Source organism: Phodopus roborovskii, unplaced genomic scaffold (assembly GCF_943737965.1).
Source record: "Phodopus roborovskii unplaced genomic scaffold, PHOROB, whole genome shotgun sequence".
In the NCBI taxonomy this organism is placed as follows: domain Eukaryota; kingdom Metazoa; phylum Chordata; class Mammalia; order Rodentia; family Cricetidae; genus Phodopus; species Phodopus roborovskii.
The window spans coordinates 177,168-203,028 of NW_026126443.1; the positions used below are offsets into that span (position 1 = coordinate 177,168).

Below are 25,861 nucleotides of genomic sequence, written 5' to 3' on the forward strand. Positions count from 1 at the left end.
GGGCCCTGGTGGCTATGGTGGCCTGGTAAGATTCACAGTTAGATTTCGGCTAAAAGGCAGTCAAGGATTCAACTGAGATCTCTTTGAGTAACAGCTCAAGCTGTTTCAGGCTCAGCCTCACCCACTCCAAGAATCTGTCCCTAGGCCCACATAGCTTACAAAGTACCCTGGCTGCCAGCTATTGGCAACCCTGGAGGCTACATTGGGGCTTCCATGGGCTTTCCTAGCTCTATCAGGGACCCATGGAAAACAGCCTCCTCCTCTACACCTCGCGGGGGAAGAAGGTGTCCAGGATGGATCAGTTGTAGCTGGGTTTTGCTGCTTTTCTTTGGGGGTTCCCACTCTTTCAGCCTAGCTCCTGCCTTTTGGGCTTTTCCAGTGCCCCACCAAGGCCTCCTGGGCTGGACCCCAACATCCCTATTGTAGCCTCTTCCAGCTACTTGACCCTCTTTACTGCCCCTGCATGCAAGCCCATGTCTTCTTCGATTCATCCACCATTGTGCTGCTTCTACAGTCTCCGACCTGCAATTTTTCTTCAGCCATGGCTCTGGACCAGCTCAGCTAGATGAGATCTGTTGTCTTCAACACTCCCTCTATGCTATGCTTTGGAACTCTGCCCACCTTCAAGGTCTGATCCTTACAGCCTTCCTTCACACCTTTGCCATAGAGATGACACTGCAATAAATCATTGGCAGTGTCTCAGGTTTGGTGCTCAGAGTCATTCATCTCAATTGCAGCTTTCTAGTAATATGGGATATTTCACTACCGACAATACACAAGCATTTTTATGCATTTGTAGAACATTCCTTTTTCTTTTTATAGATCTATTCCTTTTTATTTTATGTGTATGGGCATTTTGCCTACATGTATGCATGTGCATCATGTGTGTGTAGTTCCCACAGAGGCCAGAAGAGAGCATTTATGATGGACCAAAGGTTCGGTATTTGCACAGTGGAGTCGAGCATTAAGAGAAGAACCTGTTCTTGTTTGGATGCACACAGAGTGCTGCAATGACAAACAAGCCCTGAGGCCTTAGTGTCTTAACACAGCAGAGATGTGTTCCTTTTCCACAGTCAAATTCAATGCTAGATCATTCCACTCAGCCCTTTATCCTCCTCAGCAACCCAGAGCTTAGAAAGTGAAGAGACAGATGCTCTTAGCATCAGGGTTGATCCAAAGACATTTAGGACTGGCATTGCGTTTTCTGCCTGGATTTCCAATTTACTCTATTTCCAGCTATTGGGTTTTGTTTATCCCTGGTTGGTAAGACTCATTAAGACCAGCCTGGCTTTGGGAAGCTATATGATAGTTCTTCCATGGAAGGAAGCCGACACATCCATCATTGTCAGAGCCTTGTCCACCATGCTGCTCTGGGGCTGGATTTGCAGGGTGTTACTCATGCAGCCTGACTCACTGATACAACTTCTCACCCATTCCTAAATCCAACCTCTGCTCTGTGCTAGCCTGGAACTCAGACATTACAGAAGTGTGGTCTCCAAGCTTAGAGACCTTAGTCTGAGGTCAACAATATCTCTCCAAACACCCAGCATATACGTACCTCTTTCAGGCCTGGGAGGTATGATGCTGCCCAGAGACACAGCCAGTGTAGGCATTCAGGATTATTCAGGATTCTGTAGATAAATCACTTTCCATATTTTTTTTTTCTGATTCACTGTTAGGTAAATCCCTTTTTTTTTTTAACTTGAAGGATTCTTTCTAAAGTAAATTTCATTTTTTCTCTCTTCAGCCTAAAGAAGTACACGTTGCTCCCATAAGCACACCTCCTACTTCATCCTCTCCTGCTGAAGACACAGAGCTTTCTGGTGAACCTGTGCCAGAAGGATCCCCAGAAACCAACTTGAGCATCATTGGGCATGGCAGCCCTGAGCAAGGCAAGTCCTGGCATACCCATGAGAGTGGTGGTCTGCCATGGAGTGATCACTATGCGTACAACATACAGGACTCACCTCACCATCCTTCCTTCACCCTTCAAGGAAAGAATGACAGCCACTCCTCTTAAACACAGGATAGGGGAATCAAGTAACAGAGAACTTAGCCAAGACCACGTGGCCTGAGCGGCAGAGCTGGCACTTGCTCTCCAAAGTCTGAGCCTTTAGCTTTCAGGCCCCGCCTCTGCTCCCCCTACAGGAAAGTTTAACAACCATTGCTGCTGAGTACCTGCTGTGTGCCAAGTGTGTCTGTTCTTCTCCAGGCCCAGCAGCATGCCTTCTAGTCAATATGGCTAGCTGCAATTTTAAGGTGGGAAAAGCCAACCCTTAAAAGGGGGACAGGCAATGTTTCTGCAAGCTCAAAGCCTCGTCTCAGAATCCTCACTTGTTTTGACTTCTGCTACAAGCTCTCTGGGTCTCAGAGGATCTGGTCAGCTAACTGATGGCCAGAGACTGGCATGGTCACCCAGCAGGCCAATGGTGACCTGAAGAGGAGAGCAGGCCATACATAGGGCCCCACCTGCTGTTCCTCTGCGTCTGCCACCACACCAGGGTGCAAAAGCCCGGAGAACACTTGTGATTCCCCCAAAGCAGCAGATTGGCACGCACCCAAGACCTGAAAACACACTTTCCCAGAGAGTGGTCATTTGTGACTCCAGCTTCAGCCAAGACCAGAGCTCTGAGATGTAAGAGCGAGGTCATTTCTAGCAGCAATATTCACCCAAAGTGCCCGTAGCAGGGATTGGTTAAGCAAAGTCAGTGTCCTTCATCTATGTGATGGGGATGACCTAATGGGTTATGGGCATTATAATGGAGTCTTCGCCGTTAAGAGTAGATTTCAAAACTGCTACTTTGAATACATATTATTTGCAGGTGTGTGGAATACATCACCGATTTGGTTCAACATAACAACGTGTGGTAGGATTGCAGATGGTTTTGATTCTGTTAAACTTCTGGGTCTCAAATGTCATTTACAGTAATAGTTACCCTTGTTCTCTTTGCCTCTGCCATTTGCTAATTAGTGTTATTTTAAAAACTGAACTTGGGGAGTCTGTGGGTAAGATACAGAGAATACTAGACAGGGAGATTATAAATAATTTAATAAAGTTAGTCTTGATGATGTGGCAGTGGGAAGCTACACCCGGGAGGGGGCATAGGAGGAGCTTGACACAGCTTTGAAGGAAGCCCTACTCGGCTGTCTATTTGCTATGGATCTGGGGCATTGCAAACTTTCTTAACCCCCCCTTGGGGACGTAATTGTTCTTGCTCCTGGTGAATGAGAAGGTGGGCTCCCTGTGGTCTCTATGTTCCTGGCAACACAGAAGTGTTATTGATAATAGATACTGTTGGGTAGATTGGGGCCTCTGAGTAGGGCAATGGGCAGGATATCTCTTCCAGTCTAAGAAGGCAGGATCTGAGTGGAGTCTTTCACCTGTACCCAGGAGCAGCTTTACTCTTCAACTAGTGGACAGAAGGCCAAAGGGAACTCCAGAACTGGTCCAAGTGTTCCTTTTCTCAATGAATAGACAGTCCAGTTGATGGAGAGAAGAGAGCCTGTACTCCAAGTGCCATTCTGCATGGGAAAATCTCTCCAGTATTTGAGGCACGTGTATGCCATGCTTTCTGAGGACACCTGCCCCAGCTCCATCCAGGGTGACACTGGGGGCCAGTAGCTGCTTACACAGCACCCCCTGGTGGTTAGAGGAGGGAGGACTCAGACACAGGCCAATGTCAGACCACTCCTGGAGTTCTGTGGAGAAAAACGGAAACCACACAGAATCTGCTGGAGACATTAGGGCATATGTAACTGCTACATGTATGGAGAAACTCTGGCCTGAAGACAAGCTGTCTGGCTTACAAAGCCCCTCCTAACCACTACTCTCCCCACACCTTTACTCCTCTGCAGAAGGGGGATAATTATGAGAGGCCTGGTAGCACAAGCCTGTAATCCCAGCCAATTAGGAGACTGCAGCAAAAATACATAAGTCCAAGACCTGCTTAGGCTACAGAACAAGATCAAAGCCAGCCTGGGCAACCGAGTGGGACCCTTCCTCAAAATAAAGATATAAGAAAAGGCTGGAGCTACATATAAGTGACACAGTACTTAACCGAGCTTTCGTGAGAGAGCCAAAGATACATTCAGAAATAGTACTTACATAGCTTGCATGAGTTCTTAGGCTCAGTCTTCAACACTGCTACTAATTTGTACTAATAATTAATATAACAATGATTTTAAAGTTGTGATTAGAGCAAGATACCTGCCTTGTGGTATTATGGAGGAAGCTGGGACTGTGGAATTCTGGTCTGGAAAGAGGGTAGAATGGTTCCTAAAGAAAAGAGAATTTGGCTAGAAGGATAAAAGGCATGTATTCATTTTAGTGGAATCTTTTCTTTGCTTTAGGATTCTATTTGTCTTTTGAAGCCCTTCCCACAGGTGTGCATGTGGTAACAGTTCAATCAATATAGAGTTGTAGGAACAATAATGACAACAACAAAAATAAAAATAATCTCCCCTTCTTTTTCCATTCCTATAATCTGGAAAGAGCCAGTGTTCAGCACTGTGATTTGCTGTGTATATACATCAATATGTAGATGTCTAGACAAATAATACGTATGCATATTTGTGAGTTACTTGCTATGTGCTATGTGCCAGGTGTTGTCCCCAAGACTTTCCCCCATATGAGCTAGGTCAAATGATGCATAATCCTCAATGTAATTTCTACTCAATGAGGTGGGAATCATGATCTCTACTTGTAGATGAAGGACGTTGAGGCACAGGTTAAACATTTGCCCTGAGTCATATTCTGGTTAGTGGCAAAGCAGGATTCCAGGCAGCAGGCAGTGCCAGAGCCCATTATGCCACCAAGCCCTAGGGCCTTGCCTTGTTCTCTAGAATGGCCCCTCTTTCTTGACACGGCATATGGAATCATAGATATCTTCCCAAGTTGCTAGGTAAGGAGTGGCCTTGTTCTCTTCCAAGATTGTAAAATGTGGATTTTGATATCACAATTTTTACTTCCTGTAGGGTCTGGTGAGATTCTGAATGACACACTAGAGGTCAATGCTGTGGATGCGGACCCCAGTACTGAAGGTGGTTCAGGGGATGGGGCCTTGTTGAATGTCACTGATGGTCAGGTGAGTGAGTGATAAGTTTGATATGATGGCTCAATAGGGGCCTTGTTTGCTTATTTCAATTTGATGATGACTGAATGTTACCTAGGACCAGTGTCCCCATGGTAAGGAGGAAGCACAGTGGCCAAGCTTCAGGGGTACACCAGCATATGAGGAGGAGAATCAACCCCAGTTTGTCTTCACCCATGCTTTGTGATGGATACTGGGTCCATCTTGGTGACCACCTTGCACTGGGTCCTTATGAAGACCACAGTCCCTTCAGGACAAAACATTGTTAACTGTGGGTGTGTCCACACTATTCTTGGCAGTTGTCTTTCATATCTACAAAGCCAGTTTGAGAAGTGCTTGATTTGGTAGCATCACAACTTCCCAACTCCAGAGTTATACACAAGTGTGAAGACCAGAGTTTGGATCCCTAGTATGCAGGGATGAACATCTGTAAACCCAGTATGGGTGGCAGGGGGACAGATAGAGGACCCTAGGAGCTTGGTAGCCATTCAGTCTAGCTGAAATGGCAGGCTCCAGATTTAGTGACATTGTCTCAAAATTAAGGTCAAGAGCCATGGGAGAAGACAACCAATATTGATGTCTGGTCTCCACAGACTCGGGCATGTGTGAATGTGCCCACATGTACATATGCACCCATGCCCACCCCAGCAAACACACACACACACACACACACAAACATATCCTCCCCACCTATTTGTTTTGAAACAGGGACTCACCTTGAATTCTGGCTAGTCTGAAACTCACTATATATAGAGACCAGGCTAGCTTCAAACTCACATAAATCTGCCTGCCTCTGCCTCCTGAGTGTTGGGTTTAAAGGTGTGCACTGTCATTTTTATGACACCTGCAGCCATAGCTGCTGTATTTCTCCATCTGTTGTGGGACTTTATAGAAATCTTTTCTTTGCCCATAGGAAACTAAATTACAAAGAGAGAAAGGCATTAGGGCTGGAGTAGGCTGAGGGGGACAAAGTGCTGCCTGCACATGGCTGAACCACCATGGAGAGCTATGTCATTATCCTTATGTGTGGATGGATGTACAGGGGTGGTCATAGGAGATCTGTGTGTCTAGACAGAATGTCAAGGGCTGAAGCCAGCTGACTCAAGATGCAATGGCCTGTGGTCACAGGGTCTGCTAACAGATGTTAGCATGAAATGTGAGACATCAGTGCCTCAGAGATGTTCCCTATCTCTTAGCTTTTTCAAGTCAAGGATTATTCTGAGACTGGGGGTGAAGGCATAAATATGGATGTGCCTTAGGTCAGGGGACTGCAGGGATGTCAGATGCCAGGGGACATGCAGTAGCCCAGACACTCAGCTCTCTCCAGCCGCGGGCTTGTGGATCAGAGCTAAGGGACCAATGGCAGGTCTCTCACCATGTCCTTATTTCTAGGTGTTATCAGCAACAGCAACTGAGGAGGCCCCGGTACCTGTCACCACTACCCTGGAAGCAGAGATAAGCAGTGTGCCTACTGAAAGCCCCGCCCTGGCCGTGTCCACCCAAAGCTCCAGGGAAGAGGCCACACAGGTGAGTAGCTTGAGCACACATTTCACTTCTGCTAAGTGTTGTCCTGGGCAGAAGCAGATACTAGCCTTCTGCATGCAAAATGCAGAGTTGCAGCACTATGTGGGTGAGCCCAAGTGGGCAGTAGCAACTGGCTCAGGGGTATTCACTCACTGTGAGGTTTGCAGAGAGCCGTGCCGCACCAGTCACTGGTCCTGCTTGCCAGGGCTGATGGTCATTAGGATAGGCTGAGTTCCCAAGACACAGGGACCAAGGGACAAAGGACTCCCAAAATACTCTAGGAGTGATCTTGCAGGTCAGAGATGAAAAAGGTGAGCCTGGGAGTTTGAGAAAAAACGCCAAGCAGATGGGATAGATAGATAGATAGATAGATAGATAGATAGATAGATAGATAGATAGATAGATAGATGTTACATGTGGGGGCCAGAGGAGCAAATTCTCAGAGACCACAAGGAACTGGAAATATACTGTAACACAAATGATAAAAACCCAGAGACAGATATTGGGGTTCAAGCTGAAGATCAGAAAAGCAAAACAGCCAGTCACTACCAAGGCTGGAGTGATCCTGTCCTCAGCATGGCTGGAGACTGAATACTAGGTGACCAATTCTGTCTCTAGGAATCTGCAGACTGCAAGCTGAACGAGTCTCTGAACTCCTGCCTTATATTCCTCTCTAGTGCTGGGATTCAATGCATGCACCACCACCTCCAAGCTTCTATGGCTAGCTAATGTGGCTGCTGGGATTAACGGTGTACGCCCCCTCCGGCTGGCCTCTATGGCTTTGCACTCTGATCCTCAGGCAAGCTTTATTTGCTAGCTCATAAGCAAAATGTCTCCACAAAGCACAGGGTGTCTGTGGAGTCAGCAGGGTTCCTTGGTGTCAGCTGTAAGCTGAAGATGAGAAGATAGGACCAGAGAAGCCCAGGGCATGGAGACTTCTGCTGGGATACCTTGACAGCAGCTGGTGAAGTGGCAGCCACTGAAGCACAGGACATGGTGAACAGATCTTAACAGGATTAGAATTCTAGAAAGATCACCTAGCTTCTCAGTGGAGACAGGGTGGAAGAAGCTGGCCTGCATACACAGAAATGGGAGGCTGAATCCAGGGGTGGCCAGGAACATGTCAGATCTTTTCAAAAGTTCCAATGAGTGAGAGGCTGAAGAGCACCCATTGATTTTGTAAGCACTACTCTGAGTGGCATTGGTGAGGGCAACTTTAAATGATGGAAATACTGAGCTAGGGGAGCAGGAGGCAGGAAGCAATCAGTTGGGTGATTGGCAGTTGTAGACCAGTGAGGGCAGTGACAAAGGACAGGTCTTAACTGTGCCAATGCTGTGAAGGTGAGGGAGGGTGGGGGGGGACACAGGTACAAAAGGGGCCTTGGCTATCTGCCCTCTAAAGCCACAGACATGGATCAAACTGGTGGCCCACTAACCTGGGCTTTTGGGATGTCTTCCTATTCAGGACCCAGAAAGTGAAGAAAACCTAGCAACCGCAGCGTCCGGGGATGGCGAGATGCCCACCAGCACTGCTGGGAATACAGAGGCTGGTACCATGTCTACTGCAGAGCCAACCCTGTCCGTGCTAACCCAGGAGCCAAGAGAAGAGGCCACTCTGGTGAGGAGTATGCCAAGTTAGAACAGCCTTCTCAGCCTGACACTCAGCAAACCCAGATGCCGTGGGGGGTGGGTATATGGGAGCACCTCTGCCCAGTGCTAGTTCAGAGGTGGGACATGCCTGCCAGGACTGCTGTGTATACGGCTCAGACCGTGTGGTCAGAAGGGTCTGGAGGGAAAGAGGAGTGACCAGTGTGGTCAGAGCAGGAGGAGTCTCAGGGCTGTGTGTCATTTGTGCCCATAAGCAGAGGCCAGGCCTGGAGTCAGGGGTGTGGCCTGTGTGTGAGGAGAAGAGGTGCTGGTGTTGTGGGCTGTCAGGAGAAGAGAGACAGCGTGCAGGCAGGCAGGTCTGACACGGTAGAGGACAAGGTTGAGCTGCCTGAAGTCTAGAGAAGGCGGGATACACACACCCCAGCTGGACATTGATCACTCTGTCCCCGTAATATCCCATAAAGATTCTATACCCACCAGATTCAAACCTGCCTCCTCACGTCACTCCTGGGCTCCCACCCCATGTGAATGGGACAGTCCCATCCCAGCTGCCTCATGCAGAATGATCTTCCCTCTCCCTTCTGTCCCATATCCCGTGAGAATAGAGTCCTGTTGCTTTTCTGCCCAAATCTGTAATTCGGCAGCATAGGCCCTGAAGAGCCTCCTTCCCCAGCCAGGCATTGCTCACATCTCTCCGTAGCCTTCTGGCGAAGCCTGGCTGGCTGTTCCCTTGCTTCTGAGATGCTTTGCTGACCTTGACCTACTGACCCAGCTCCCTTGAGAGTCACTGGCCTTCTTAGCTACATTGGGGCTTCTGTGTTCCTGACCTGAGCTGCAGCTTCCTACCTCAAGCCTCCCTCAGTTTCTTCTTGCCCTGCAGTCTTCCCACACTCCTCTTCTCTGCAGAGAGCCTCCCCCCACACCCTTTCTTCACCTTCTTGCTTGTTCTTCAGAGTCAGTCCAACATTGCTTCCCTGGAGGGAAGGTGCTGGCATGAGCTGTGAGGGCTCCTGGGCTTAGACCTTGGGAGACCTCGTCCTAATTGTATTGGTCAAAAGCTCCATCCCTAGTGCATGCCTGGCTCCCTAGATCATGAGCCTGGTGGGGACAGGGCTTAGCAGCCCCTTCTTGGGTCCACTTTGCTCCTTTCAAGTGGTGGGTGCTGAGTGAATGCATGAAGACAGCATGGCCTGCCAAGGTCAGCAATCCACCTAGAAACCCCTCTGTGTGCTCGATTTCCTGTCTGTAACATACCAAGCAGGCAGCCCTGTGGTCTGCTTTTGTATCCACACAGGCTAGTGACAGATTCTCCAGGCCACCTGACAGTCACACAGATGAGTTCAAAGAACAAACTGTCTCCTTTTCCTTCCCTTTCCTTTCTTCTTCATTTTCTTCTTAAAGACCATGTATGTGTCACAGCAGGAGAAAAGCAGGGACCGGGCTCCATTTCTAGCAGGACAGTATGGAAATAGGAGGGCTGCCTGCAGAGGTGATGAGCTCCTCATGACTGGAAGTATGCAAACTAAGCCCAGATAAACACTGAGCAGAAATAAACAGCTAGATGGATTCCAGAGGTGGGCTGACTCTGAGCCCCAGAGGCCTGTACACTCAGCTCAGTTACAGACCTCCCTTGATGAGTACAGGGAAGGCCTGAAAGGAGCTGCTGAGATCTGATGGTCCCAGTGGTTTCCTTTCTGTAGCATGTGCACAGCCACCGAAAAAAGGGTGGGCATCACATGGCATAATCTCATGCCAGTTCTGTTCCAGGGTCCAAACGGTGAAGAATGGCTAACCCCAGCTGTGTCCAAAGTGCCCCTTGGTGCTTTTGAGGAAGAAGAAGCCAGCGGGACTGTCATCGACAGCCTGGATGTCTTCACACCCACAATGGTCCTTGAGCAAGCCAGTGAGGCCCCTACAGACATTCAGAATGCGCTCACACCCACAGTGGTCCTTGAGCAAGCCAGCAGGAGTCCTACAGACACCCAGACCACTCTCACGCCCACAGTGGCTCCCGAGCAAGTATTTACTGCTGTAAGTCTCAGCTAGCATCCTCTCTGACTCATTGGGGGCTGGGGAGAAAGTTGAGCACTCTGAGCCAGGAGCCACTAAGGTCCTCTGCAGACACACACACAGCTTTGGCTCTGTTGTGAGACCTTGGGAAGCTCCAGTTGAAGAGGGAAGAAAGACAGTGACAAAAGGAGCCAGGTCCCAGGTGGCTCTCTCCTATCTCTAAGAACTTACCTACGGATCACTGTCCCAAAGATAGGAGGGGTTTCTAGCAGTCACTTCTGTGACTGAGCTGGGCGTGAGGATGCTGGTGGGTAAGTGTTTTGACATTGGACTGCCATCCCAGAAATGACACACCCATCCTGTAGCCTTGAGGGCTGGGGCCACAATGACCCCTCTTATTGATCTCCTTTGCAGACACCGGCTGATGCAGAAGACCTGGTGGTATCCACAGAGGAAGATGAAAAGGAGGGGTCTGACAGTACACCCCCCAGTGGACCTCCGCTCCCCACACCCACAGTGACTCCCGAGAGACAGGTCACTCCGGTAAGTTCCTGGGAGTTTGGACTCAGTTGGCAGATCTTTCAGTGTGGAGAAAGGCCACCCTGACCTTCTCAGGATCGTTTCTCACCTTGATTTGTGAAGACAGTATTTGAGGGCCTTTAGCCTGAAGCGCCCTAGGAGACTACAGTTTGGGTAGCACCCCAGGGCCTTGCAGCTGAGGGTCTAGAGCTGTGGGCTGCTACTCCTAACCTTCAGCCAGCTTCTGGTCTGCACAGGACAGTTAGGGAGCTGGTTGAGAACATTTTCAGAACCATCTATGTATACATATGCAGTCACCAGCTAAGGGGTGGTTCCTTGTCTCAGAGAAACAGGCAACTGAGATTCAGGCCTGTGTGAATCAGGGAGTGAACTGCTCTTTCTGGCAAGATGGTTCTCAAGGAGAACCTCCTGCAAGTCATCCACCTCAGTGTGGCAGTTACTAGAGTTGCACTCTGAAAGCCACAATTCAAGGTTCAGTCATGTGACTCCTCAGCTGCAACACTCCAGTGGCCTGCACTTAGGGGCTCAGAGGTCAAGAGAGCCCTATGAGACTCTTGAATGGCCCTTGCCCAGGAGCATCTTCCGGTGGCTGGCTGGTTCCCATGCAGCTTCCCTTCTCTGTGGTTAAAGTTACCCTTGGCTCCTGTAGGATGAGTGATCTCCATTCTAGGTGAGAGCAATGGGTTGTGATGAGACAGAGGTACCTGCCAGCTTTTACTTCTGAGAGACAGGGCTGGGGTCACCCTGAGCCCTCTGGCCTGTGCAGCTCTTTTGCATGGTTACCCTCCTACCTACATCCTCATATCCAAAGTATGTTGTAAGGAAAGACTCTGAGCCTGGCAGAAAGGCAGGAAGCGAGGGATCACTTCCAGAGATGACCTGATTGCGAGGGCTCCAGTCTCCTCATTATCACTGGCAAAAGAAGAGTGAGGACTCTGGGTTCAAACCTCAGTGTATGTTAGACACAGCCAGGCAGCTCAAAGCCCACAGGGCCAGAACCTATTGAAATCCTAATGAGTGAGACTTGGGCTGGCACTCCCCAGAGATATGTCCTCAAGGCAGCTAGTACAAAAAGCCACCAGCTGCCGGAGATGCCCCAGCTCATCAAGCATTGTGGCTCCTTAACACTGTTCCCTGCCTCTCTGCTCTTTGTGACACAGTCTGTGCAAAGTTAGCACTGTGCTCCCTGTGATGCCATGCCAGGCACAGGCAGAGCCTGCTCCTGGCTGAAACTGTTCTTATTGACAACTTAGAAACGCCACAAAGGGACCCATAATGGCATCGTTACCTCCCACAATCACTAACCTGTGCCCATCTGCCTTAGCTATTTTCCCTCTTACCACTTTGAGGTGAGATGGAGAAGCCCAGAATATTGTTGGAAAACCTTAAGCATCCCAGTCAGTTAACTTGTAAATAGTTCATGGTACATCGCCAGTAGATTGATTTGGGACCTTTAGGTTGTTTGGTTGGTTTTGTTTTTATTATAATCACAATATCATCCATCTAACAAAACAGCCTCTTCATGTTCTCTAATACTCAGGCTAACTCTTTTTTTTTCTTTTCATAATTTTTAAAAATTTATTTTACAAACCAATCACAGTTTCCCCTCCCTCTTCTCCTATGGGACTTTTTAATGTCTCTTGCAAGTTATTTGACTATGAATTGTCAGTCTGCACATTAAATGTATTGATATTGTATAAAGTAATGACATGACTATTCCACGATATGGTTAAGGGGAATGTTTTTATTATAGATGAGAGAGATGGAGGAGAAAGAATATATAAAGAATAGCAGGGTTATAATGGCTGTGGGGAGGGAAGCCTTTAAGCTGGAGGGAGGGAGTTTAAGGTAGCCAGGAGGTGAGAAGGGTTTGGATACCAGCATGGACTTTGAAATGTGTGAGAGGTAGTTATGATACTGAGGGAGCCTGGAGGCCAGCGTGCACTTTATGCTAACAGGCACCACAGGTAACCATATGTCCCTTCTGTCCATTGCAAGAGAAATGACTCCTTTAGTTAGAGGGTAATCAGCTTCATAAGTCCCTGGGGAGTGCTGCCTTTCACCTAACCACCAGAACTCCTCCTACAATCCAGGTTGAGCCCATTTCTGCATTATTTAACTGCCTTTTGGAATTTGGGGGATTAGAGTCTCCTTTGGACCTAACAAATACATCTCTCAAGTGTCTTTTTGTCTCTGCCTTCTGCCTTACTTTTTCTGTTTGGTGTTTTGTAGAAACTGGGCCAATCACTCTTGTATCCTTAAGTTGTCTGTTCTGAGGAGTCAGGCTGGAAGGGACAGTTATCCTGGCAGGGGAGAGGGGTGAGGGTGTTAACTGCTTCTGGGAAACTCTGTCCACCTATATTAGCAACCCTAAAGCTGCATATTAACAACTAGAAATTAATCACTGCACAACTGCAACCAGGAATTTGGTTCCAAGAATCCTCTTCAATAGAGATAGCTTGATATGTCACAAAGGGTTTTGTTTACTAGGATGTTACCCTTAATATCTGTCTACAATAGAAGGAACTTGGGTATGATTTAATTAGCCAGCAAAAGAAGACTAAAGTCTATTCAAATAATGGAACATTAGACATTGTTAAAATTATTCTTATTTGTACTCAGTGTCGGGGAAATGCTTACCATACCATGGTAAGTGAAAGAAGATGGTTGTAAACTCGAGTGTGTTGTGTGGCCTTAACTGTTAGGAAATACATACCCTAGAAGGAAGGGCACTCCCTAAATGTTAGCAGGGTTGCTTCAAAGTGATGGGACTGTGGGTGCTGCTAGGTTCTTTGTGCATTTTGTTGCTTTTTGCTATGGGACTTATAGCATTTATGTAGTTTTTTTGTTAATATACTGGTGTTTGTTTTGTGTTTGTATTGATAGAGATTGAACATAAATTCTTGTACATGCTAAGCCAGCTTTCTATCACTGAGCTATATTACTAGCCCTTGCGACAGAATTTAAAAAAACACTTTATTTATGGGGGTGGTGGTATGCACAGGCACATGAATGCAGACCGGAATAGGGCACTGGGCATCCTCTACCTCTCTTTAGCTATTCTTTTGAGGCATGGTCTCTCTCTGAACCCGAAGCTCCCCATATTCTCAACTAGACTTGAAGCTGACAAGCCCTATCAACAATTCTCCTGTCTCCACACCGTACCCCAAACTACAGTTGTGGGTGTACAAGAGATGTCCAGATTGTTGGCAGGTGCTGGGACCCAAAGTCTGATCCCTCTGCTTGTGCAGCACCTGGTCTTACCTGCTGTGACTTCTCTCTAAGCCCAGATTCTTCGGTAAACCTCTAAGAAGAGGATGGGGGTGTAAGGAGGAGAGAGGGAGAGGAAGAGTTCTGCAGCAGGGAGACAGAAGAGGAGGCACAGGAGGAAGATAAGCAGGAAGAGAGGGGTAGGGGAATGAACAACCGAACATAGCACAGCACCCTGCCATGCAAGTCATGAAGACAGAACACTGCCAAGCGCCTGTGTCAGGCTCCTGCTATGAACAGAAACTCATGCCCCAGTTCTGTGTAGAGAGCTTAAAAGCACAGTCAGGGCCGTCGAGAGAGCACCTGCCCTGAAATATTCTCAGAATCATTTTGAATAACAGAGGCAATAGAGTCTAGGGGATGCAAGGCAAGCCTGACTCTGCTGCTCATTTGCAACCAGTTTCTTTATGTCTCCTTGTGTCATATGCCTGCAAAGGCCAAGGTTCCCACCTCTTGATGTGTTGTAAGATTTAATGAGTTCATGCATGGAAAACTTGGCCTAGCACACCACACCTGATCAATAAATTAGCTGCGGGCAGTTATTTATCACATGAGGCCCAGAGCAGGTTAAGACACTGCTCACATCACACAGTTCCTGGAAGTAGGGGTGAGAACATGGTCTCTAGATTTTGTGCCTTGAGTTCTTGTGCTGTCTACAGCCAAGCCAGGATCTTCAGATATGACCCAGAAGTTGGTCAGCCAAACCCACCGTGTTTAAAAATCAGGGAACTCCATTGGCTGAGTCCTTTGACATCTATGGACCTCAGTTTCCCTATCTGTTTGCAAGGGCCTTCTGAGTCACATGACCTGCCCCTGGTTTTCCTTTGGGGAAGGAGTTGATGAGGAAAAGCTCCCAAGGACCCTGGGCCCAGGTTGGTCTCTCAGCAGCTGAAGGATCTCAGGAGACCTGTCAGCTGGTGTGATGATGGGAATACTTGTGGACCGGTAGCCAGGATGAAGGGGTGTTTAGGCAACTGCTGCCTGAGGTCCATAGCTAACAGCTTGCCTTCTGGAAGAACTGCTTGGGCAAGCTATCCCCACATCAGGGTGACCAGGACTGTGATTCCCCAGGGCTCCTGCTCTGGTCACAAGTGACAGCATATCTGCCCCTCTCCATCTCTGCTCTGGCCTAGGTCTCTGCTTTCAGCTCTCTTGGGAACCAATCCCTAGGAAAGTCATTGGCCTATGGGTGAGGTGTCATCCTTGTCCCCACCTCTGCCACTTCAGGTAACTTCAGGGGCAGCAGGACTCTGAGGGTGCAGAGAACCCTAAAAAGAACCCTCACAACAACCACAAACGGGGTTCGCTGGTGATGTACCTCTCCACTATCCTTAGCTTTGGCCCAGCCATTCTTTTGTCTTCTTTGTCAGGACAGCTATTTCTCTGGAGGCTTTAGGCAGCTGACATCTCATAGGCTCATTTTCCTCCTCCTCCTTCTCCTTCTCTCCTTCGTCCTCTTCCCCCTCCCTCACCCCTCCTCCCCACATGGACACTTCTGGCATCTAAAGGTATTTCCTGAACACCAGTTATGCCAGGCTGTAGTACTGAGGGTGTTCCCTGGAGAAGCCCATGGTTTCAGGAAGACAGATCTTGGAGTAGTCAGGACCCAGAAAGGCTTCTGAGGTGGGTAGAATGAGCAGGTCACTGGTTGCAGATGCCAAGCCTCTGATAGAGCACAAACCAGGGCTCAGGGAATCCTAGGCAACATCAGGGTCTATGCAATGTGTGTGTGCATGTTCAGCTTATCCTGCCATATCCCTTCTCTTACCAGTACGAGGCAGGAACAAAGGGCCACTGAGTCCTACAAACCAGGGGAGTGGTAGTGGCAGAGACAAGGGGTCAGGGGGACAGGGTATGCCTTGGGCCATTCTTGTAGAAAAAATGCCTTTCTTCAGTTTGGATTCAGAGCTTAAAGTGAGCAGTTTCTACAAAGAAGAAGGGACAATGGGAGGAGATGCCTCGTTGAGCCTGTGGGTCTCTCTAGGATGATGCTGTGAGGGAGGGGGACTTCCTGGACCTCCAAACTCTATCTTTCCAGTTAGACCTCAGGCTTCCTCTGCTCTGGAGCCCTGCAGGGTTCAGCTCCATATTTCACTTACATTATTATGTTTTCTGGACCCTGAGGGACCAAGAAGTTTGTCCTCACTAGGTCCTAGCTCAAGATCTGCTCCTTTTCCTGGGCTTCCTATCTCTAGAAATGACACCCATTTCTCTGGTCACCAGGAAACAAACCATGAATGTCCTCAAGGGATCCCTCCCTGCTTCCCATCTCACCATCCCAAGCTCTGTGGGTTTAGTGATGTGGTACTCCCTCTTCTCAGATGAGAACAACAACCTTTAATGGATCTCCTTACCTCTACTACTACCCCTGTCTTAGACACTGTTCTATTGCTGGGAGGAAACACCATGACCAAGGCAACTTAAAAAAGAAGGCATTTAATTGGGTGCTTGCTTACAGTTTCAGAGGGTTAGTCTATTATCATTATGGCAAGAAGCATGGTGGCAGACAGGCAGGCAGGTGTGGTGCTGGAGAAGAGTGTGACAGCTTACATCTGACCTTCAAATTATGGAATCAAGAGAGATCAAGACTGGACCTGACGTGGGCTTTGGAAATCTCAAGGCCAACCCCCAGTGACACATCTGCAACAAGGCCATGCCTCCTAATCCTTCCCAAATGGTTCCACTAACTGGGGATCAAATATTCAACATATGATAGCCACGGGACATCTATCTAGCAATCTCTGGTAGCTAGGATATTTCCTGCTCTTAGCTCTAACCTGCAACCCTGATCCTTTTTGAACATCTCAGTGGGGCTCAGCACATACATACTTAATGATCAAATAAAGCCATGTCCAGCCCTTCCCTTCAGGATGGTTTCACACTGGAGGCACCCTAGGAACTAAGTCTGGAGAGGAAGCTGAGACCAGGCCACCTGCAGGCTGAATAATGGGGAGGCTGAGGCAGGACTCCCCCTGGAAAGGGGAGTAGAGGTGAAACCAGAAGGGAGGTTGGCCATAGACATTTTAAGGCTACAGAATATGAGAACACTTGAGGTGGAGTGGCTGTCTATGGAGACGGGTGTCTGAATCTACTTGTGGGTATTTCTTTTTTCTGCAGGTAGGAGTGGAGGCTGAGGGCTCTGGCCATGTTTGGGGCTTGGATGTGGGATCAGGCTCTGGAGACATTGTGACCAATGAGGATCTGTTGAGAGTGAGTATTAGGGGTGCTAGGGGCTGGTGTTGGGGGATCCAGGAGGGAAGGTTGGGGAGTCAGGCAAACGATGAAAATAGATTGCTCCCATGGGGACTGTTTCCTGGAGTCTGTGGTGATCATCATACATTCCCTTTACTTTTTACGTTTGAAATTGCTGTCTCATTTTAGCCAGATGCAAGCCTGGATTTGCAATGAGATCTCTTTCTCTTTTCTCTATCCTCCTCCTTTCCCTGGAAGTTGTTCCTGTCTCCTTCATAGCAAGTTTGTTCATTGACCTCCTCTGCCCATGGCTCCTACCCTGCTCTTTATCTATGAAAGAATTACTCTGGTCTCATCTCTGTTTGGTAGCAATTCACACTCGGTTTCCAGTGTGAAATCCTCCCTGGCTCCCAGTCTGCTCTTGGTCCATTCTTTGTGCCTGTGACACATCTGGCCTTCCCTAAACTGCCCACAGGGAAGTGCAGCTGGTTCTACACACAGCTATTGCTCCATCTTTGAGCCTAACCCTCTCTCCAGCCCTTCCCCTGATGCCCTGTGCTACCCCAGCATGATGTTCTACTTACCTACCCCTGCCCATTACTCGTAACTAGGAAAGGCCCAAGGCTCAGTGGTGTTGGATCTACCTGGTGGATCTACCCAGAACAGTCTGGGCTGGTGATGCCTGACTGCCAGCAGGAGGCCGAGGAAACAAGTCCACTTTGGAAAGTATTTCAGGACGAGGCCAAACACAGGCTGTTTGGCTGACCTTATAGTCAATTAGAAAGCAAAATTAACCAGGGCTCCTCTGGGATTCCAGCTAATTGGCTCTTTATTGTATACACCATTTGGGAGACAGCCTGGTGTGCTCTGCTTGGAAAAGCTTACATTCAAATGCCAGCTCTGCTGCTTTCAATGACGTGTGTATGAGTTCTTGAGTCATGTTGTCTCATTGAGCCTCAGTTTCTCCCTGTGCATGGTGAGAACCTCAATCTTTCCTTATGGGAATGTTGCAAGGACTGGAAAGAAGGTAAAAAGCATGCTTGATATATTCACTCTCCCTCATTGTTTCCAACTCACTGTCTTTCAGGGTCCTCCAGGCCCTCCAGGGCCCCCTGGGTCACCCGGGATTCCAGGAAAACCAGGAACTGATGTTTTCATGGGACCCCCTGGCTCTCCTGGAGAGGACGGAGCTACTGGTGAGACAGGACCTCCGGTGAGCAACTGAAGCCTCTCCCTTACCCTGTGATCACGTGGCTCCCTTTCCCATACAGATTACAGATCCAGCACTACCCAATGCTGGGGACCAAAATCTTCCCCATCTGAGTCATGGCTGACACTCCATGGAAGGACAGCCAAGAACATGCTGTACGCACTGCTTTCCTGATTTATATGTCAGGGTGGGAGTACAGGCTCATGCAGGTTTTGGAACCCGCCGCTGGATACCAGAGTTAAACCTGGTATGGCAAAGCCTTGGAAACCATCCTGTCTTGTCCTGCTCCTGATGTCCTCCTCCTCCAAGATGTGACTCAGAGAGCAGAGGATGCTTGTCTTGGGGCTAGCCCCGTGCTCACTGGCCTCAAGTCCCCCAACCTTCCCTCCTTCCTAGGTAGGGTTTTGTGTGGTATTTAGTGGAGATGCTGTGAACTGACTGTTGCTTGCTATTCCCCAGGGCCCCGAGGGACAGCCTGGACTTGATGGAGCCTCTGGCAAGCCTGGGATGAAAGGAGAGAAGGTATGGGGACAGTGTGAGGGCTCCAACACGGGAGCCAGCCTGGCCATTCTCTGACCGTTAACCCGAGTCTGTCTCCTCTGTTATTATCTTTGTCATCTCTTTTGGCTGTCCCACCATGGGGCTCACAATTCCCTCATCCTGTGTGCCCTAGCATCAGTGAATGGTAGTACTACCATCTACCCTGGGGCCTATCTTTCCTGGATCCCTCTTCTCCATTTTCCTTCCCTGTCACCACTGGCCAGTTGTCAAGAGTAACTTCCATACCTGTGACCTTTCTGCACATCCTGACCAAACATTCATCTCTTCCTGCCTACCCTGCAGCATTAGACCCTCACTGATATCCTTTCTACCCACAGTTTCCCCCTACCTGTGCTGCCCACCTTCACATAGGAGGCACTAACCAGCTTGGGAAAAATGCTAGTTTCACACTGTTGGACAAAGCCACAGTGCCCTTATTGGTTAACACCAGTTGTCTCCGTGGCACATGGCCCACTCTGATCACTGATATAGCTCTAAGCAACAAGCCAGTTGCTTCACGCTCCTCTCTGCCAGCTTTTAAGCCTCTGCATGTGGCATCTGCCTTGTTTAGAACACCATTTCTTTTTGTCATCAAGGCCAAGGTCAGATACAGTGACCTTCCTTTATCCTAAGGGTTGTGTTGCAAGACTCCTCATCACACACACATATTGTTATTTTCCTTGTACACACACCCATATCTACTTAGCTTCTAAATTAAGCACAGTGAAAAATTAACTGCAATACCTAATGATACAATAGACTAATCATAACAACATAATAAAATTGCTAGCATCACTACTTTTCACTTTCGAGCCATTATCAAGTAAAATAAAAGTTAGTGAATGGGAGAATAATACTATACTTGGTCTGATAACCAAGATAGCAGCTAAATTATTTATAGGTGGGTACCAGTGTGTACAACATGGATATGCTGGACCAAGGGATTGCTCACATTCTAGGTAAGATGGAGCAGGAAGTTGTAAGATTGCATTATGCTGTTCAGAATTGTATGTAATCTAAAGCTTGTGAATTGCTCATTTCTGGAATTTTTCCATTTAATAATTTCAGCCTATGGCTAACTGAAACCACAGAACTAGGGGTAAGGTCACGGGGGTACTGAATGTCTTCCTCATCCCCCTTTCATTTGGGTTTCCCATCTTGTTTGGGATTTGTTGAGATAGGGTCATGCCACATAGCCTGGGTTTGCCTCTGCCAAACATCTAGTGCCAGGATCATAGATGCCCCATCATGACTGACTTCTCGCTAGTCTTCCAGCATCCTTCCTTCTTTCTTTTCCCGTGAGCACAGGGTTAATATCGCTGAGAACCTTCTTAGCCAGTGACCCAGAAGATGCTAGCTTGCTTGTGCATCCTGAACCCTTCCAATCAGCACAGACCTCTATTATTAGTCTTTTATGAATAAATGAAATATTCTTCAAACATCGTTTGAAGCTACCATTTCTAGTTAGCCTACCTTCCATTTTTCTTGGCATGTACTGCCTATTGTCCGTGCTGGTTCTAAACTACAGGGCAGGCATGGTTGTGCACACCTTTAATCCTAGTGCTGTGGAGGAAGAAGCGAAAGGATGCCCGCCCATGCAGTCTTCCCAGCCAAGAGAGATAATAAACAAAAACAAGGCACTTTGCTCTAGTGACACCCTAATAGGGTGAATGTGAGGGTTCACGGAACCCACTGGATAGGAGGCAGAGCTCCGTGCATCACTCTCATGAGTAAGTTCGAAATACTTCCTGCCAGGACACCATGGCAACTCAATCAAATCCCAGTTTATGTCGGCTTCATGGAAAGAGTAACCTGATTTTTGTTGCAAATGAATTTCTCAGAAAAAGAAATGACTTAAATTTGAGGCAATTCATCTTATACAAACCGACAGTTTCATAAGAAATCTAGGTCTGCAGGAAGCACCACCAACCCACACTTACCTTGCCAGTGTCTCCAAACCAGCCGCTGAACCTCCCACACTGTCTGTGCCTGAAGACACCCATGTACTGCTTCTGCTGCCCCATTGGCTCTAGCTGGATCACAGAGCAGCAGGAAGAGTGGCCCTGCTCTGGATAACCGATGGAGATCAGCTTTGCAGGTTTACTCCTGGGATGTGTTAAGAGGCTCGGTATTGTACTGGGTACATGGACTGCTTTTTGGCTAAGCAAAAGCAGTTTCTAGAAGGACTTGCACATTTGCATTTGGAGAGTTGAAAGGGAACCAGACAGTCAGAAATGAGCATCTGGGGGCTCTTATGAGAACTAGGTCCAGGGATACATTTGACCCCCAACTTCTGCCAGTGTCTTTTTTTGATCCACACAGTGCCATTGACAAGTCCTCAGCAGCACCTCCCATAGATGGATAGGAAGTCTTTTCTCATGTTATTAGCCAGGCACACAAAACCACCCAGGCAATATTCCGTGTGTGTGTGTGTGTGTGTGTGTGTGTGTGTGTGTGTGTGTGTTCTTGTTGTAGTGAGACAGGGTCCCATGCAGCCCAGGTTGTCCTCAAACTCTGCCTCATGCTCTCAAATGCTGGAATTACACATGTGTACTACCATGTCTAGCTCAAAGTGAGGTCCTCTCCCCCTACACATAATGAATAAGACTCAGTTGAACACACATACAACCATTATTATCAAACATGAACCTGTCATCAAAGTGTGGATGGTCATTAAGAATGTTTCCAGTAGATTATTTATGATGTTTAGTAAAAAGAGAAGTATCTCTTATTTCCCCAATTAAGTTGAACTGACACCTTTGTCCCAGGAAGAAAGAGGTGCAAGTGGCCTATTTCCCAGCTGGTAGAGCACATCTGGTAGAGAAGTCGAGGAGCCTATGGAGAGCATAGTCCTCAGACATCACTCCTTTATACACTGCAGCTTCTGCTTCTGGCTTTGCAATGACTGAGTGCACAAAGTCGGCAGGGTTCAGGGCATTCATGCTATTCCTCAGCCTCAGGTTCTGAGACACCCACACGGGGGAGAATCTGTTCTCTGAAGTTTTTCTCTACTACCCAGAATTGCTGGGGAACCTTGTGCTCCTAAGAACTGTCTTTGAGTACTCTCACTGAACTGGAAATGTCCCTGTAGACCGAGCTTCTGTTCTTCCCGTAAGCTAGAAGAGAAATTGGATGACGTCATCACCACTGTTCCTGTCTCTTAGCACTCCCAATCTGCTTTGGAAGGTGCTTCATGTAACAACATCTGGGTACCCTTGAAGACTCTGCGCATCGAGCTGCTTTTGCCCAGAATCCAGAAACCAGCTGTGCTTGAAGTCCAGCACATCACAATATTGGCCTGGCTTCTCATCTTCTCTTTCATTATCAGTTGGCTTGGGCACATTTGCGTGACAGACTTCCACAACACCAAAGCGACTGCAGTCTGTAGGGGCTAATGAGCTGAAATTCTCATTAATACTAACCCCACCCCATGAGCAAACTCGGCAGACAACCCTGAAAAGACAAACATCTAGTAATGCCCTTGATAATTCAGTTTACCACAGTGAGCCAAAATTTCTAAGGAATTGTGTTAGCCTTATTGCTGCTGTGACAAAAGAGCCGAGAAAAGGTGGGGGGATTTGCTTTGGCTTTCAGGTTTAAAGATGTCAGCTCATTGTGGTGGGAGCCACGGTGAAGCAGGGGTTGGAGGTTCAGGCCTTCACAGTGGAAGCCCATAGTGAGGCAGTGCAGAGCAGCTCATGCTGGCCAGAGGGCAGAGTGCATGCCTGAGCTAGGAGCTCTCTGTTTCCTACTTCTATTCTGTCTGAACCCCAAGTCCATGGGGCATGCCACTCAGACTCGGGGTAGGGTCCCCTCTTTATTTAATCCTTTCTGGAAACACCATCACAGACTTGCCCAGAAGTGTGCTTTGCTGATCTCAGCACTCTCAGTCCAATCAAGCTGACAGTCAAGATTTATCATCACAAGTTCTAAACTACAGGGCAGACATGGGTCTGCACACCTTTAATCCTTGTGCTGTGGAGGAAGAAACAGGAGGGTGTCTAAGCGTCTGGGGCTAGCCTGGTCTGCATAGTGAACTCCAGGCCAGCCAGGGTTACATAGGAAGAACTTGTCTCAAAAAAAATTTTATTTTTTTAATTCTAAACTATGATCTTGTGACACAGAGCACTGTTGTGACTCATTCTGCCATAGAGACTGAGTGGATACAATTTCCTACTCATAACCACATGGCTCTACTAGCTGGGATTCCAAGAAAGTGCCTAGACTTGATGCACACAAATTCCTTCCGGCTAAGGAGTGGCATATGCCACTGTCCCATTTCGGTAAAGCAGGTTATTTCTTGAAATATTTGTCAAAGTTCTCCATTTTCACCCTATTCATTCATGAAAGTTCTAATAGGTTAGAGTCTTTCATCCCCTGGCTAATCGGCTCATGTTCCAAACTGCTGGCCCCATATCTGTGAACCTGTGGACTGGACTACGCCCTAGCTTCTCAGCATGTTCAAGCTGCCTAAATTAGGGAGAAAGATCAGGGGCTAAGATGCCTTCTAGAACTTCCTCTCAATCTGCTATGAGATGCATTTGGCTTAAATGGACTTGGGAAAGCAATAGAAAACAATGGGGGCTCCCCACTTCATGATAATAATTCTCTTTAACTAGCAGGATCAGTTGGAAACACAGCTGAATGGTTTCTGCGATGGGGCAACTTTAGGTGTGGTTCCCAAGAGCCCTGCTGGGAGTTTTATGTTTGGCTGGAAGTAGATACTTTTCTTATGGAGGGGCTGAAGCAGGCAGGATCCAATGTGACGCCCAAGAGGAACAGAATGAAGAAACTGCAGCTAAACAGGAAAGCAGTTATTTGAGACACATTCTGCCCTAGATAGAAAGTTCCACTCAATTGCTCAGTTTGCCTCACTGGGGTGAGTGAGGGTGATGGCTCTGGCCATGATTACTTCTCCTGCCTAGCATTCCATTTCCTCCTGCCTCCCCAGAGAGCCAGGACATCCCTGGTGGCTCCTGGGCTAGGGAGGCACTGGAGGTTCTACAGGGCTGCCTAGGACCAGCTACAGAAGGTTCTGAGTGTACAATTCGGTGCACTCCAGCATGCTCTCCTTGCCCTGGGAGTTGGGTGCCTCCTCCGACAGGCCCAACACTTTTCCTGCTGTCACCTTCCCAGCCCCCATCATTAGCCCAAGAACTAAGCAGGGCCTCCCAACCAAGGAGCTGCTACTGAGATGTGGGGCCATGTCCCCGTACCCTACACATACCAGGCACTTGTCTTCACTCAGTACTGTTGGACAGCCCTTACCAGCAGAATCCTGAGGCTCACACAGGGAGCCCCCAGAGGCCCGAGGAAGAGTATCGCAGCTGCTGAGCAGAGAGCCTGGAAAGAGAGGGGAGATGGCTGTCTGTGGGTCTATGGGTAGCTTGTGTCTGTGCTGGGCTGTCCAGAAGTGTTCCCACTTTTGTTGTTTATCCGAAGAACTTTGTTTAGGCTCATCTCCAGTAAGTGTTCCCAAGAGCCAGCTGGAAGGAGTTATTCAGTTCCTGGCTTCCTACCTGTGTCTTGGCCAAGCATGCCACTTGGACAAGGAAGTGTGCTGGGCTCAGATGGAAGGACAGAGAAGTCCTGCCTTAGGCAGCCTTTTGGGTGACTGTTATAAAAACAGTCAAGAGGCATACCTTTCATTGCTTCCCACATCCCATTTCCTCCTCAACTATTCTCGCAGGGGCTGAATCCCTGTGGTGTTTTCAGAGAGGGTCTACTTACATGGAAACTTCCTATATTTTGGCTGTTTAAAATTCTTCTTTTAGCCTAGTGTGGGGATGCATGCCTTTAATTCTAGCACCCAGAAGGCAGAAGCAAGTGGATCTCTATGTGTTTGAGGCCAGCCTGGTCTAGACAGCGAGTTCCAAACCATAATAATGAGATCATGTTTTTTTTAGCTGTGTATGCAATTCTAAATCTGAAAGCATTTGCCCCTGGGGCTTGAAGGTAGTATCTGCTGTTATCTGGGATGGACTCAGATTTCACCCCAACTTTCAGCCTACCTGGCATTTCCCTTTGGCAAATTTCAGGGGTCACTTTCCTTTGCTTGATGTATTGAAATCCCCCACTATTGTCACTAGATATGGATTCTTTAAAAGATGCATTCTCGGGCTGGAGAGAAGGCTCAGCCATAAAAAGCTAGGCTGACAACCAAAAGTATAAAAGACACATTCTCCCATTTGGAACTAAAGAGCCTAGGGGTGGGGTGTTGCTGTTTAATCTGAAGACCTCTTGGTTGGGTGTTTTTGTTTTTTGTTTTTGTTTGTTTGTTTTTTCCAGAAAAGTTTAGCATATGTTAGGTTTCTGCTAAGGTCAAGTGCAGGATTGTCCAGTTACTGTTCGCTCACATGCTGCTTTCTCTATTCTCTTTATTCTTTATTCTGTGTGATCAGGTATCAGAGTTCCTGATTATCCTCTGAGCTCTAGTAGGTCATTCTTTCTAGGTCTTTTATTCTTTTTCACTGCTTTTCAGACCAATTTTGTAGCAATTCTTTGGTCTTCTCTGTTAATTTTCTCTTTGGGAGGTCTCTCTTATTCCAATACATTTTTTCATTTCAGCCATGATATGTTTTTATATCCATGACTCCTGATCGGTTCTTTTTCATAACCACTATTCTGAGATAATTCTCATCTCACAGTGGTTTGTTCTTGTTTCATGATTATGTGCTATCTTTCCTTTTCTCTCTGAGAGTACTAATGTTCTGGTTGCATTTGCTTCCTTTGTTCTGTTATTGACTTTGTCTCCTTCATAGTGTTTTGCCTTCCCTCAATGATTCTTCCTATGTGTTTGCTTTCAAAATCTGCATGTTATTTTAGTTTTTAGGCCTCTGTTGACGTCGACCATCAAGAAAGTGGATAGTGACTACAT

At 47.8% G+C, this 25,861-nt stretch overlaps 1 protein-coding gene across 1 annotated transcript in view; it reads left to right on the forward strand.

Moving 5' to 3' along the window:
* Positions 1–25,861, forward strand: part of Col15a1 (collagen type XV alpha 1 chain) — a 105,800-nt gene that overhangs the window by 42,756 nt on the left and 37,183 nt on the right. The window contains exons 6-14 of the mRNA XM_051187773.1: positions 1,748–1,892; positions 4,975–5,084; positions 6,483–6,617; positions 8,080–8,232; positions 9,990–10,253; positions 10,647–10,775; positions 17,160–17,252; positions 18,322–18,447; positions 18,904–18,966. Coding sequence (XP_051043730.1) covers positions 1,748–1,892; positions 4,975–5,084; positions 6,483–6,617; positions 8,080–8,232; positions 9,990–10,253; positions 10,647–10,775; positions 17,160–17,252; positions 18,322–18,447; positions 18,904–18,966 — 1,218 coding nt within the window. The remainder of the gene's footprint in view (positions 1–1,747; positions 1,893–4,974; positions 5,085–6,482; positions 6,618–8,079; positions 8,233–9,989; positions 10,254–10,646; positions 10,776–17,159; positions 17,253–18,321; positions 18,448–18,903; positions 18,967–25,861) is intronic.